Source organism: Teleopsis dalmanni, chromosome 1 (assembly GCF_002237135.1).
Source record: "Teleopsis dalmanni isolate 2A chromosome 1, ASM223713v2, whole genome shotgun sequence".
Classification (NCBI taxonomy): domain Eukaryota; kingdom Metazoa; phylum Arthropoda; class Insecta; order Diptera; family Diopsidae; genus Teleopsis; species Teleopsis dalmanni.
The window spans coordinates 97,276,615-97,293,180 of NC_051846.1; the positions used below are offsets into that span (position 1 = coordinate 97,276,615).

General features: G+C 30.9%; 1 protein-coding gene across 1 annotated transcript in view; it reads right to left on the minus strand.

Moving 5' to 3' along the window:
- Positions 1-16,566, minus strand: part of LOC119689655 (fat-like cadherin-related tumor suppressor homolog) — a 52,144-nt gene that overhangs the window by 11,193 nt on the left and 24,385 nt on the right. The window contains exons 3-4 of the mRNA XM_038104532.1: positions 1,060-1,215; positions 637-1,003 (exon numbers count right to left, since the gene is read on the minus strand). Of these exons, the coding sequence (XP_037960460.1) occupies positions 637-1,003; positions 1,060-1,215 (523 nt within the window). The remainder of the gene's footprint in view (positions 1-636; positions 1,004-1,059; positions 1,216-16,566) is intronic.

The window sequence follows — 16,566 nt, forward strand, 5'->3', positions numbered from 1 at the left end:
TGTTTTTTTTTAGTGTCTTAAGCAGAAAATTATATATGTGTTGTTTGTAATGTTTGTTTCATTTTATTTTATTTATTTTATTACATATTATCAAAAAAAAAATTTACATTTTAAGTAACTTATATTTATTATTAAAAATTACATTAAAATTAAAAAATTATGTTAATAAAAAAATTTTAATATACTATAAAATACTTATGTAAGAATTCGATAATTTAGTTGTCTCAGAAAAAGACAAGAATTATACACACGCGGAGAAAGCGGTTATCTATGCACGAATGAAAGGCTTTCACTAACTTCAAGAAATCTGGTACTAAATAAAAATACTTCAAGTAAATATGTATAGATGTTAAATTGCAAGCTCTCCTAACGCAAATGAAAATCGATAAGCATATGATATTACATTTTAACTTAAGACATTATTTTTTATATTCTTTATGGACTGCATCATTTTAATGGATTTATAATTTGTGAACTGATACATGCATGATAGTAACTTAAAATGTACCTAAACAAAATGTTTTGTAATGAAGAAATTGAATTATTCGATTATTTGCACAAATTATTTGCATGTTAATAAATATAAATACTTTGTACTTATAATTAAAATTAGCACCAAGTATCTGGTACACTTACCATTTATAATATACCATAAACGATCACCATCTACGTCTCCAGCTTGAATAAGTGTTATAAAAAATCCAGGAGGATCACCTTCAGTAACTTTGACAACATTGTCAACTGTTTTTATAACAGGAGGATGCTTAGATTTTTGACTTACAAAGACAGATACAATACTCATCCTAGCTGTCTGTGATCGTTTTGGGCTTCCATTGTCCTCAGCACGAATTATCAAATCATATTCAGTTGCCTTATCTAAATAATTCAATAGATAAATTGCACCAGTCTTACTATCTATGCGAAACTTGCTCTTTCCTTTTCCAGACTTCATAGAATATGTAATTCGACTATTTTCGCCAAAATCACTATCAAATGCATGCACCTGTAAAAATACATTTATATATACAATATTAAAATTGAAACAAAATGTAAAAATACCTGATAAATGGAATTATTTATTTTGGTTGTTGATGGAACCTCAATTCTATAAAATCGATTATCAAATTCTGGACTGTGATCATTTACATCTTCGACAATTATAACTACTCTTGTAATAGATGTCAACTCAAGTAAATTATTATCACTTATTGAAATCTATAAAAATGGTAATTAAATAATTAATTATAAATATATATCATTGATATATAAATGAATATAAACATGAGCAACATTTAATGAAGAATACTCATTAACAAAGTTAAAATTCGTAAACTTAGTTCCGAGTTATTGCAATAAATTTTTTACAATAGACAAGATTATTTTATGTTCAACAAATAAATTTACTTAAAATATATGTTTGGAGTAAATCCGCATAAATTTTAAGTATGAAAAATTAAAGTTACCTAAAATATGAGTTTGTCGTAAGCCAATCTAATTTTATGCGATTAAAATTACTCAAATTCTGGATTCTGGAACGAATTCTGGATTATTTTTAAGAAAGAATTTCCTTCTTCACTGTGATGACGTAAAAATAAATAACACTTGCCGTTAGCTAAGTGATACTCTGTAGAGTCTTATGAAATCCCGTCTTTATGTTGAAAGCTCTTTGCGCCTTCAACGTTTTCTCTTTCTGTATTTATGACAAGAGAGCAAACGAAGTGCAATTTATCATTACAAACTTTTTTGTTTTGGTTAATTTGCTTAGATGAGCTTCTGCTAAAAAAGCTCTGGATTCAATTCTGAAAATTGTAATTATTTGTTTAAGAAAAAATTTTGGAAAAAAACAAAACACGTGCAATTGTTTTTAATCTAGACGAAGAGCAATACAATTTTCAAATTTAGAATTTAGTATTCTTAACTTGTTTTATTCTTCAAATAAAGCTATTTGTTCTTAAAAAATTAAGAATTAAATTAAGATTCTAAAATTGAGAAATTTTTTGTGTAATATTTGAAATTTTTTATACACAGCCCTACACCAACTAAATTTGATTTTTCGTTTTAATTGTGCCCACCGAATCTAAGTATGTTCAAAAAAGAACTGCAACGAGTCCTTATTTTCACACTCAAAGTATCTGCATAAAAACCAAATAAAAAAAGTGTGTATATGGGTGATTCTGTATACGGACGGATTTTGGCAAAAAATGACCTCAAGATCTCCGATTTGGCTGACATTTTTTTTATGAGCTCCTTTTATAAAATAAGAAGACTGGTATCTCGGGAAAAAATTATGTGATTTTATTTTAGGATATATGGAAAATTGTTAATATTTAAGTACTAATATTAACTGTTAAATTTCAAAAAAAAATTTTTCTTAAAATACATCCCCAAGGATTCCATTTTTTATATTTTATTTAGATTCAGTTAAACATTATCTTTTTTTGAAATTTTTTAATATTTTTTTTCTCCCGCAAAACACATCAAACACATGCGGACTACATTTCCATTGAATGAATTTTCAATGAATATACTACATATATTCTTATATAATATTTTTGATTTCGATTAGTAATAAAATTCTACACAAAACCCAGGACGATATTGTAATTAGAAGTACTTTTAAAAATTTATTTATTCTTCATATCAGACCAAACACATATATACGATTTTTCAGTAAAAAAAAAAAGAATTATGTCACTCAAATTTTTTTTTTTTTACTTTTGATTCAGATTAATATATAAATTCTACTTAAAAAATAAATATTTTCAGTAGGATATCTGCTAATGATCCTGCTAATTCCCAAAACCCCATGGGCCCATATCTTCTAGTAAAAATCACAAAATTTTTTCCCGAGATACGTGTCTTCTTATTTTATGAAGGGAGCTCATAAAAAACATTTCAGACAAATCGAAGATTATGAGGTCAAAAAGGTGACCGGTTTGTAAAAGAATGACCCATATATGTTTTCCTCATACACCACAGAAACGATTCATAAGTATTTTTGTTAACGAGTGGCGGTGCTAATGCATCATCGGCACAAGAGTGCGTGTACTCTTCAAAGTGTTTGTATACTTCCCATTACATATAATCATAACAACAAAATCTTGATTAGGAAAAAACACAAGCTTCGACGACTATAGCAATTGACTATGATTCCGATGGATAAACTAATACAAAATCAATTTACGAGAAAACTGCAAGATAAAACCAAGGCATTTAAAAACGAAGCATTTAACGGCTTTCTTAGATTAGACTAGACTGATTAGCACCGACTACTCATTGTGGAAAGCAGCTAAGGCTTTAAATCGTTCAGTGAACCATAGTGTTCCGATTCAAACCAAGGATAATAAATGTGTTAAGACCAACATAGAGATAATACATCCCTTTGTTGAACATGTTCTACAAGAAACACTTACTCCAAACTTAGTGGACAGCGAAACGACAATACAAAGTGTTATGCATGTGTAAATTTTATATGTATGGTAATCCTTCCCTCTATTATAAATATTAATAAAGTTAGTCGTAATGTAGCTCTAGCTGAAATCGGTCATTTTATTATTCGTGGAGACAACATTCTGGCTACGAGGATTATAAGTGAAAATTTTATGCTATTTTAAAGGTAAATAGTAGCATTTATTTAAGCGATATGGGTGAAGTGGCTGCATGTCTACCGTTTCCTAGTTTCAATAAGGGCAACCAAAATTGGAAGTCTTATCTGCAGCAATTAGAGCAAATCTTGAGGCAGATTCCGTGATCTCGGTTGAAAAACGAAAAGCGTATTTCCTCTCATGGATAGGTGCAGACGGTGCAGCTAACTGAAAAATTAACGGAACATTTCCAAACAAAGCGTCATGTTGTCGCCACTCGTTATGAGTTTTTAAAAGAGAAATGCGACACTCACAAACACATAGAAAGTGAGTAGCAGAATTGCGGGAAATTGCACGAGAATATCAAAAGCAAACAAGAATGCTCTCAAATCGTGTTTAGGCTGCGGTCATTCTCACACTGGAGAGAAATGCAAATTTCGCAATGCTATTTGTCATAAGTGTGGAAAAAAGGGACACATAGCTGTGGTGTGTGCATCGAAGCAAAACAACAATAAAGATAAATATAGAAAACGTGATGATCAAAATAAAAACAAAAATAGTGAAACAATTCAAACAGTGCACAGTACAAGACTTGCAAAAACGCAAGGAAATTAAAATGTGATTGAACTAGAAATATTTAATAAAAACATCAGTTTTGAAACGGACTCTGGTGTCAGTTATAAATAAAGAAATATATAAACAGTTGAACAGTCCAAAGCTGGCAAAGTGTAATAAAATTCTACATGCATGTGGTAAAAAGCCAATTCCGATATTGGAAGAGTTGCACACTGTTGCAACAAAGAAGCAAATGTAGTAATTATTGTAGTAAATATAGGGGAAGCAAATAATCTTTTCGGATTTGACTTGTTTGATACTTTCCATTTTACTATTCAACAATTATTAAATGTAAATGAAAATGTTAAATTTCAAATAACTAATCTTTGTATTAAATATAAAGAAGTGTTTGAACCGGTTAAGGGTGCAATAAAAAATTGTAAAGTAAATATAATTTTGAAGCCGAATGCTACGCCGAAATTTTACAAAAGCAGACAAATACCTTTCGCAGATCGACTCACAAGTGCCGAAGACAATAAAATATTACCGTTTTTTAATCGTAGATTCGCATTGAATGTAAATAATCATAAGTTATGTCTAAATACAGACATAAATCGAGTTATCTTTCCTCGCACACTAAGGCAACATATTCTAAAGCTTCTACATGAGGGTCACTGGGGTATAGTCAAAATAAAACAGTTAGTTAGACAGCATGTTTGTTGTCCTGGTATTGATGATGATATTTCTAGCAAGAACTTGCAGCATATGTAAAATAAACAATCCAGTGAAAGAGTTTCATAGTTAGCCAAAACCTACTTGGCCGTGGGAGAGAATTCATATTGATTTTGCCGGTCCAATATTTGACTCAATGTGGTTCATATGCGTAGGCGCTTATTCACAATTTCCGTTTGTTGTTCAAATGCATTCCACTACATCAACAAACACCATAACAACATTAGCAGCTATTTTTGCAATTGCAAGTTATCCTAACTTATTGGTTAGTGACAACTGACCTAAATTTACAGCAGATGTTTTTAAGCAGTTGTGTCAAACAACTGTATAAAGCATATAAAGGTATAAAGCATATTACAACAGCTCCATTTCACCCATCGTCAAATGGATTAGCAGAACGTTTCGTGTAATCGTTCAAACCCTCAGTCAAAAAACATATGGAAGACGGATATTCAGCTTCTACAGCCGTTACAAAGTATCTCCCTTCATACCGTTACACATCGAACGTAGAAGGCAAATATTCTAGGACTTGTTAGGCTATAGAAACAGTCTCCTAACTGATGAGCATCAAGTAAACAAAATGTAACTGGAGAATGGTCAGAAGACAAATCGCAGCTAGTATATTTTAAGATAAAATTTCTGCACATGCCTTTGGTTACGGTGAAGTCTATTAGCTCTGGTATTTTATTGTTATCGGCAGGCAAATATGTTGACTGCCCAGGAGAGACTACGTCTAGTGCATTTTTCCTGTATAAAATTGAATTGTAAAGCTGTTTACCTTTTGAATTACAGAGCCGTGAACCCCAATACGTGTGCTTGGCGTTGTAGTCTCCTTCTGCAAGGATTCTGTCACCCAAAGTTAAGAAGTAATCCGTAAATTGAATCTCAGTAATGTTAAAATTGTGTTTTAGACGCCTTCGTATTAAAATACCTGTACCACCATGTGCTTTGCCATCTTGGTAATTGGTTTTATAGAACAAATAATCAGGAATAGAAAATAATTTTTTTCATTAGATGTGTTTCTGAGCAAAGCATTACTTCCACATTTTCTCGGGTGATGAAGTTTGTAAGTTCAAGTTTATGTTGGCTTACGCCGTTTGCATTCCATGTACAAATTTTCAAAGTACTCATATATTAGATAAAAACATTTGCATTAATTGGCTTTGCATTTTAACTATCTCGTTAAGAGTAGTTTGCATGATAAATATAAACTGAGTTAAGCTCTGGGTGAGAATGTAGATCATCATTTCCAAACTATTACTTTGAACTGGAGGGGCTTGTTGTTTGTCAGATTTAACGACATTAGCATATGAAACACCTGGTGTAAGAGATTTAGAAGTTAAAGGTTGTAGTACTTCAACTAATTTGATGGGATTACTTCTTGTAGGATTATGCAAGGTTTCTTTCTGCAGAGTTAACCTGTGCTTTAGTTCTTTATAAATAGGACAGTCTCTGAAGTTTGCGGTGTGATTTCCACTGCAGTTGTCACATTTTTTGGAGCTAGAATCTTTTAATGCCTTTTTATGGCATTCGGAACTACGGTGAAGCTCGCCACATGTTAAAAACTTCCGGGTGAAGTTCAACTTTAAACATGGGTTGCATGATTTTATCTTTATTAATAATATTTATAACTGCTCTAGCGCTAAAGCCTTTTTCGCGTTTTTTATCTTTTTTTATCTCGATGGGTTCTACATCTGACTCAGTACCTTTAATAAAGACAACAAGGCCTTAACTACTCTTCAGTTGGTATGTGTAGTAATTTTTCTTACTGTCATCGAAATGTGTAGTTATGCCTGAAATAATTTTCTTTGTCAATTTGTAGTTTGTCCTATTTAAAGGAACAATATATTGTTCCTTTAATATTGACATAGCGTTCCATGCCTGTTTGGATTTTTATTGGATTTTTATTTTTTGGATTGACTACGTGGAGAATTGCAAGCAATGCTGCTGAAGATGCAATATTTGAAAATCTTTTATCGGTTGGTACAGTTTTTAGGAACAACACGCTGTGTCTATTACCAGACAAGCATTTCGTTTGTTTGGGATGCTTATCGTATGTCCTTTATATGTGAAAATTTTGATTACTTTTTTGCTTACGTGGTTATGTATTAAAGTGCTGCATCAAAACATTCGTTTTTGCGGTCATTCGTTTTATTTTCAAATGTGTACCATATTTACAAATTATTTCTAAAGCGAATACGAACGAATAACAGAAACGGTCCGATAGAATTCGTTTCCGCCGCATTCGTTTCAATGGAATGGGGGTTGATTTGTTCTCTATAATCGTTTGTTTTGAATTTTAAAATCAAATAAACAAATATTTTAGAGTATTTCAATCACTTTTAGAGTATTTCAATCACTTTTAGAGTATTTCAAATAATTCTATTTTTGCAAAGTATTTTGTGTGCGTTTGGTTGCCTGCGCAAAAGTAAAGAAAGTTGGATGTGCGTAGAGATTTGCAATAATTGCAACAACAAAGTACGTAAATTAGGTTTAATTTTCTATTATTTTCAATGCAAAAGTTGTTTAAGCAGGTAGATCTAATGCAAAAGGTTAACTTAAAAAAACGGTTTGCGCAGAATTTCCTTCTTTGTCGATAGTTTTTTATGATGTAACAAAATAAATTGCTTCACATATTTACCTTTTCCTGGAAAATAATTTTATGCATGATATGGTAAAAATATATATTTATGACAAGAGAGATTTTTAGAAATTTCTTAAGAATTCCTTCAGAATTTCTACTTTACAAAGTTTCTTGTAAATTATTTGCAACACCAGCAAGTAGTGCATCTTCGGAAAGGGTTTTTTCAGTTGCTCGGAACTTAATATCAGAAAAAAGAACATTGATTTCATCTAATCAAAGATCTATCAATCAAATCATGTTTTACACAACAATCTTGAAAAAGAGGAATTAAGTCAGACGATGCTCAACATTTAATTTGCATATTAAATTAAATTTGTAAACTGTAAAAACTGTAAAAAAACTTATTATAATTTTTTTAAATAAATTTTTGTTCAAAATTTTTTTTATATTTAATTAATATATTAAGTCATATTATATATGTAATCAACAAATTACTATTATCAACATTTTAAATAATATTTAATTAATAAAAAAACTTAAATAAATAAATTTGGGTCTTACTATTTAAAAACACATAATTTTTGTATGAACTGAAAATCAAATGCTTAGAGTACTCCCAACTACTTCAACTACTTTTAGAATGTTTAGAGTTAGAGTACTCTAAAAAAACGAAACAAATATTTATTCTATTCCATTTTGTTTTTATGCCTATACATTCGTATTTGTTCGTTGAGAGTGAGAGTATGCTACCATTCTAAACACAATAGAATGCTTTGAAACTGAAATCAAATGCGCGCGTGCAGTACTCTATTATGTATACAAATAGCAGGTTTGTTATAAATTTACTTATTGTAACTACTGTTCAAATAAAATGAAATTAAATTAAATTTTTTGTTTTTTATTTATTTTATATCCGGCTACAAGTCACCTTTTTGTTAAAATTAAAATTAAACGCTTGTTTAATATTTTTTTATATATTATATATTTCAACTCTCCTTCATAGTCATCATCAGGATCAGGATCCTGGAAAAGGTTTTTATAAAATCATAACTATCTCTGTTAGCACTTTTTTGTTTCGATTATGTGTGCCCTAAAGTGCACTCATCTTTTTGTTTCTTACTTTTTAATTAGAAATTTAACTTTGTCTACTGTCTCTATCAGCTGGTTTAGTATTATAAGAGATAAAATAATAAAACCCGAAAAACCATTCGCATTTTTCAAATTAATATTATATGCACTTTTCATTTTTGGAATTGTTTTTTATTTATGTTAATAACAAAAGTAATACTTACAAAAATACTTATTTTAAATATTTTTAAGACTGTGAATTTCAAATTTTTCAGAGACCGGCTCGAAAACAAGTCTGCTCACTAGAAGTGTTGTGTTAAATGCTGCAAGTGGTATGAATATGGATATATTGTATAAAGTAAAGAATTATGAAGTTAAAGCTGCCGATAATTAAAATTAGTTCAGATGATCGTGAGGGTTACTTCTTGAATCGCTTGTGGTGGGTGGGCTTATAATTGTGATTGCGTTACCATTGGCTGTGGTTCAGAATGCATCAAATTGTTAAACAGCAGTTAATTCTAAAAATCATGTAGGAGAAAGACAAGTGGAAGACTAAAGTACAGACGCAACTTAAAAGCAACATTTTAAGATATCTACAATCAATGTAATCTGTAAATATCACGGAGAACACACGTGATATTTAATTTAAATATTTTATAAATAATAGAAACATTTTTTTATAATCGATAAATAGAATGCAATAAATAATTTTAATATAAGTAATGGAAGTATTTATTTTTTTTCTTTTTGATTAATTCTTTCAAAATTTTTGCTTAGATTAATAGATGAAAATATTTTTTCAATTGAATTATTGAGGTTTAATATGACGTGCTTATTTAACGTACCAATTTGTGTTCCAGTATCTTGTTTAATAAACTCTCAGGCAGTGAACCTAACTTGATTATTAAGAACTCTGCATTTATATCTGAATTAAATAAATCAGAGTGAAACTTAGAAACGAAGGCATCGTACGTAGAATATTACTCATTACAATAGAGAACTGCAGGTGGAACTGATGATCTAAATAACCTGCATATTGTAAATTTATGCAGAAAGCAGCGAGAGTAAGGGTGGACTTATAGAGATAATTCACGTATTAATGCAATGGAATCCAGTTTTAATTAATGAAATGCAAGAGACTAAAACTGAATTAAGAGGATTTAGAAGGTGAGTAAATTTTGTAGAGGTATGAAGATTGACTAAGACTAGCCTACAGTGAATTTAGTGAAAATTTGGTATTTTTAGAAAACTAAGAAGAAAAATACAAAGAAATTTGTATGGTTTGAAGAAAGTGGAAGAGTCGCAAGAAAAAACTGTGACTTGGGCAAATGTCGAATATAGTTTTATGGAACCTCAAAAGAAATATCTGTATTATGTATTATATTTCAGATATAAAAAATGCGAGAGCAATATGTGATCTCATATCAGCAACTTTTTACAAATTTTCTGTTAGTAATCGGGCTACGAGCTACGAGCTGTCAATAGATGGTATTGACAAATAATAAAAGACGACGCACATGAGATAAATTTTAGCTATTACCAATTGATAATAGCGTTATTAGGAAACTTTAGATCTTGTGATAATGATTTTGAAATTATTGGTCAAGTAATGGAGAACGCGTATTTACTTATTTAATACATCCAAATGAATTAACTGAATTATGTTATTCAGATGTCCACAATTTATCTTTTAAGCCTAAAGAGAAAATGTTCGAAAAATAGCCTTTACAAATAATAAGAAACAACCTTACAGGAAACCTTGCTTAAAATCTATTTTTAGTACTGCTTACAACAGTAGCAGATCTTATCAGAGAGAGAGAGAGAGTAAACCCGGTGAACGGATGCATACTAGTATAAAGAGCGACAAAGAAAATATCAGATAATAAAAGTAAGTGCTAAAACCACAATAAGAATAGAAGTAGAGCAAATCCATAATTACGGGAGAGACATTGCAAAAACACTCACATCGTTGAACCTACACCATAAGTTTTATATGTTTTAAATATGTGTCACTTCATATAAGACACTACATAATATTTGTTAATTTATGTTATATGTTTGTAAAATAATTCAAATTGGGTTAAAAAATATTCATACATTTCAGTTATAAAATACATTATTAAGTTTTATATAATGTAGATTTTAACACTATTCAGTAAAAAGGTTAACTAAAACTTCATGGAATATAACTTGTTTAAAACTTGTATAAATTCTGATAAAAAATTAGTTCTGCTTTATTTTATAGGATCTTCGACACTTCTAAATTTAATCAAACTTAGTTAATATTGTTTAATATTATAAAAGTTAACAATTTATTCTTAAGTATATTTTATAATATTTATTTTATAACTAACGAACTTCACAATTTATTATTTATTTTTCGACCTGTGGGAGAGTCTTTTTCATAAAAAAGGTTTTGCAACAAAATCAAAGTACCATAAAAAGGTACTTTGTCTTGTTCGACAGTAAATACCGTAAATACTTGTTTTATTTTCGCTTTAGTTTTTCTGTTGTTAGTTTTTACGAGTAAACTTCTTTTCGATAACAATAATGTGAAATTTATTTTTATTTACAAATAATGTATTAAATAAGTAAATACGCGTACACCTCATCGACATATCATAAAAAAATCTAAATAGATTAACAAAACCACATAAACTAATACTCGTGGTGTGATTAATATTCAAAAATATTTATTGTTTTTTAAAAAATAATTCGAGCATTTTAATATTATCGATCTAAATCCACATGTATTTAATAGGCTTGGCACATATAATAATAAATATAGAATAAAGAAAATTAATAAACAAAAATAAATAAATAATAGGTATAGTAAAAAGAAATTCATTATTTTTGGATAAAATTGAAGGCCTATTTACCATAGTTAGAATAAACCTTGTTAACTTGTTGGCATTGTAAAGATAATTTCATTATGTCTCTCTCATAGAAGTCCTCGTCCTTATTGGCAAAAACCTGAGTCAATTTTCACAAACCTCAGTTTTGACCAGAAAAATCATTCACAAAGGACAGGAGCAGTAGTATTTACTTGGTGCCAGGTCTGGACAATAAAGTGAATACATAAAAACTTCCCAACCGAGCTCCCGGAACTTTTGGTGAGTCTTTATCGATGTGTGTGACCTGACGTTATACTTATGAAACAACATTCCCCTCTAATTGCCCAAAGCTGGCCATTTCTGAGCGATTGCTTTCTTCAGACGGTCTAACTGTTGGCAATGCAGTTTGAAGTTAAAAGTTTTCCTGCCAAGATTCCCTGCCAATCCCACCTAACACACAGCAAAACCTTCCTTGTCATAACTTGCCCATCTTTTCAGTGGGTTTACCGCGATTCGAACATGATTGTTTTCGCTTGAATTTGTCACATTGTCGTCAGTGATCAATCACCAACCGCTTCAGAAATGTCGATTTTGTTGCGATTCAGCAGCGATTCGCAAATGGCAATTCGCGCTGACTCGTGTACTTCAAGCTTCTTTTTGTGTTGAGCCTTATTCAAATGGTTTCAAATAGCCATGCTTTTTTGTGCAATCTTTAGCTCTTGGGCAATCAAAACAATTCTAACATGACAACAGCAGATCAGACTTGACAATTTAACGACAACTCTTATCTTTCTAACACCATCTAGCAGAACCCGATCGGACTTATACAACGCGGCATACAGATAACTAAAGTTAATCCTAAACTTTAGGAAACTAAACCTTATATAAAATACTTGGCCCTTAACGCATGCCAAAATAAAATGTGATGAAAGGAAGACAAAGAGATATAGAGGGAATTCAATCAGCTTTAGAGGAAAAAAGTTTCGTGGTTAAAAGTATTTATAAAAACATATATAAAAAACATATCCCACAAGAAGTTCATGCAATATATTCTTTACAATATCTACTTTAACAGGTAAATTACTGTGTAGCATAAGCAAAGTGAACAAGTACAATGCCCATATTGTAGCGAGTATGGTCATTAGGGTGCCATTAATTTTCGAAACTCGGAAAATTGCCCGCGGCACCCCCCAGATCGGTTCATTTTACTAAAAAAATAATCTGTGTGAAATTTTAGTTCAATTGGATAAGTGGAAATGGTGCCCCAAGAGCCTCAAAGATTGGAAAAAACGATTTTTTCCATAAAATTCATCTTTGATTGCTTATATCTCCGACATATTTAATTTTACATAAAAACTGTCTTCCCGAAAGTTATAGATCTATTTAAAATAAACAATTCACTTATACAAAGTTTTTCTATATTTCTAATAGTTATTGAATAAAAGCAAATACAAGCTGAAATCCCCCTATTAAATTTAGGTAAGTTCAATGAATGAATTGTCTACTAAATTTGCTACAAAATAAGTCCAATACTTGTACAGTTATATACATAGGTGAGTTTCTGTATTATTCATTGGAATGCGAAGTGAATTTTAATTCAAAGTGATTACATTAAAAAGTGTACAAGTCTGAAAGCCCAAATGTTGAACTATTTCAACGATTTCAGAAGTTTTGGCCGAAAATAAACGTTGATAACTTTACAGTCGGCTTAGAAAATGAAAAAGTAAGAAAATCGTTAAATATGGATGATGTGTTACGAATTACAAGTTTCCTTTATAAGATTCGTAAGGATAACCAACCAAGAGATAATTATAGGGAACTTCTGGAACATGCATTAATGTTTTTAGGAGAAAACCCGAACTGTACCATAAAGTTTCGACCTCCTGGAGCTATACATCATGTTATTTTCCAATCTTTGAGGCTCTTGGGGCACCATTTTCACTTATCCAATTGAACTAAAATTTCACACAGATTATTTTTTTAGTAATATGAACCGATCTGGGGGTGCCGTCAACCGATTTTACGAAAAAAAAATTGCCCATATACCTTAATGGCACCCTAATGGTCATACTAAAACTAGAATTATTTATACAAAATTACGCCCCTCCGTAGGGCGTAAAAAAACAAACAAGATACAAAAGCCAAGATTTAGTCGAACTGCAGCGGAAATCACACAGCCAATTATCGCAGCAGCCCTGTCTGTCTTGCCCTAACTGCACTCTTATACAGGGCTACTATTTTTATGACACATCCCGATAGTAAGCCCTACGGTTATACTGATATTTTTATCAGAAGTACAATGCGACATTATGAACTAGAGCAACTTTTCGAAAAAAACATTCGAGCCACTACTGATGACAAAATGAAACTTGTGTTATCTGCTGTATTTTGCCCTCCTAGATTTTCGCTAACCACTGAAGATTTTACAAAATACTTTTATTGCCTAGAACTAAAATTCCTAACAGGATAGAAATATTCACATATTTCCAACCTACATAAATTCACACCCATGTTATTTTATAAATAACATTTATTTAAATTAATCTAATATCGATTTCAAAAAAAAAAATTAAATTTTTGTTAAATTTCACTCACATATTATTATGGATTTTGTTTTAACACTGAATTGGCGGTGCACAGGAGCTGAAATAAAGCTGATTTTAAAAATGAAATGAATTTTATTTAAATAACTAAATACAAACTCATGGATCAAGAATTTAGTTTTAAAACTAAAATTTATATTATCGAAAGAATATTCACTTGCACACAAAACTTAGAACAAATGTCAAAAATTCGTTTGTAAACAAAACAAGAAACGTCAAAGCATGAAAGCTTTGGTTGAACTAAATACAAAGCAAATCGAATTCAAGAACACACGAAGACACAAAGCACAGAAATTACACCCAGAAGAACAACAGCAACAAAAGACAACATGTATCAAAAATACCAATGGCATATGTACCGATAGGGTACAGAAAAACCTTTGGTTGTTTGAGTATAAATAAACGCGCATTGTACAATCAGGGGCACTTGTTGGAAACTCTCAAAGGTAGTAATACGTTTTTGTGAAACAAGTCAGTAGAACTATAGGCAAGTAACTACCTTGCCTACATCTTGACTAGTAGACTTGAATCACGTCAAGGTAGTTAGCATACATCTTGACTAGTTGATTGTATATGTAGTCTTATAGGTAAACCAAGCCGAGGTAGTCATGATACATCTTGACTAGTAGTATTTTCTGTAGGATTGCATTAAAGCAGTAATACGTCCTAACATTAATAAATGCTAATCAAGGCTGTAACCCAGCATAACACTTCGAATCTCCAGTTAACGACGCCTTCTGACAAAACACCAAGACTAGCACGAGTAGTGCCGTCTAACAGCTACATTTCAGGCACGTGGAAACAATCGGAACAATCATCAAAGCACGATTATTCTAAATAATCGTAGTCATCAAATTAGCAAAACAGCATTATGTTATAATTATAATTATATTAGATTGTAAAACCATTTTTTTTTTAAATTCTGCTAAATAAATAATTTAATTACTACACTACATTGTCTTTGACTTCCAAAAATAAAAATTATATTACAAACTTTTGTTACAAACTTTTGCAACTCACTACCCAGATGAAATTGAGTACGCTGTCGATGTAATAAACAATACCCTAATTGACTCTTCTGCTGAGTCTACTATAGCTCAACATGATAATGCAAAAAAACAATTTTTCCATTGACCTTGGATGAGCCTATTTCTGCTAAACTGTATTTCGAAAAAATGCAGTTCTCCCAGATCTAAAATCAACCTCAATGTAGCGACTAAAGCGCTGAAAAGACCTCTGATGAGGAAAGAAACAGTTCAATAAAAAAACATCCAGAAAGACTTTCCTCACGAAAAATATTAATTATTTCTTTTAGAAAATTTTTAAGAATATAAAGCCCCAATTCAAAGAAAACCTCCTATATGCAAACAAGTTGGCTCCTAGACTCGTAGCGATAAAAAAAATAACTACTCTGGCACTACACCTACAAGGTGTAGTGTTTCATTTTTCAGCTAAATCTCAAAATCAAAGACTTCCAGGCTAACATATCTGTTAAGTATATATAGAAGCTTACGCTCTCTTGTGCTTTAATAGAAATTGTAACTAAGTCTTAAGAATTGGAATTTAAAATAAAGTTAGTCTTTAATATACTATAACTCAGTACACAACATAATTGGCGACGAGGTATAAATAAATGAATAAATAAATGGATAAATAAATAAATAAAAAGAAGTTAAAAAAGTAATATGAATAAAAAGAAGAATTAAAATTAAAGACATTAGCAAAAATAAAATAAAAAAGTGGAAAAGATTTGTAAACGTTGTCGAAAAAAAATGCGCGGCACAAATAAAATCGTGTTGGTTTACATGTGGAAAAATATTTTGCACAAAATGTAAAAAAGTGTACAAATTATTTATATACTTTTTCAATTGTTTCATTTAATATAGGTTATTATCAGAGTTCGGAATGTGGTGCAAAAATCGTACACTGCACTGTGCGAGTGGAAACTATTTTTAAAATATGCACACGCACATTTGTAGTGTTAAAAAAAAACAAATACGCACTCAAATTTGTTGTGCGATTTCAAATTTCACATCGCACAAAGCGATGATTGTGCACACAGATTCCTGCACACACATTTGTGCTGTGTAGTAGTCACAGTAGCGAAGTATATTGCACAAGTTGAAAGAGCAACTAACGAAGCTATATGTGTGATTAAAGTATGGCTAAACTCAGTGAATCTTGAACTTGCGGAACATAAAACAGAGGCAGTGCTTATAACTAGCCGCAAACGAGTGGAATTTATAAACGTTACAGTAGGCAATGTATTAATCCAATCTAAGCCAGCCATTAAATATCTAGGAGTAATGATTGATGATAGATTAAGCTTTAAAATACATATCCAATATGTATCCGAGAAAGCGGCAAAGGCGCAGACATTACTGTCAAGGATTCTACCAAATATCGGGGGACCTGGTCATGATAAAAGGCTTCTCCTTAGTCGAGTAGTAAGCTCCATAATGCTGTATGCTTCGCCTATTTGGGCAAAATCGCTGTCTATAGCTGAAAATAGAAAGAAGATAACAAAGGCTTGCAGACTAAGTGCGCTGAGAACGATAAGCGCCTTCCGCACAGTTTCGGATGAGGCAGGCTTTGTTATCGCTGGT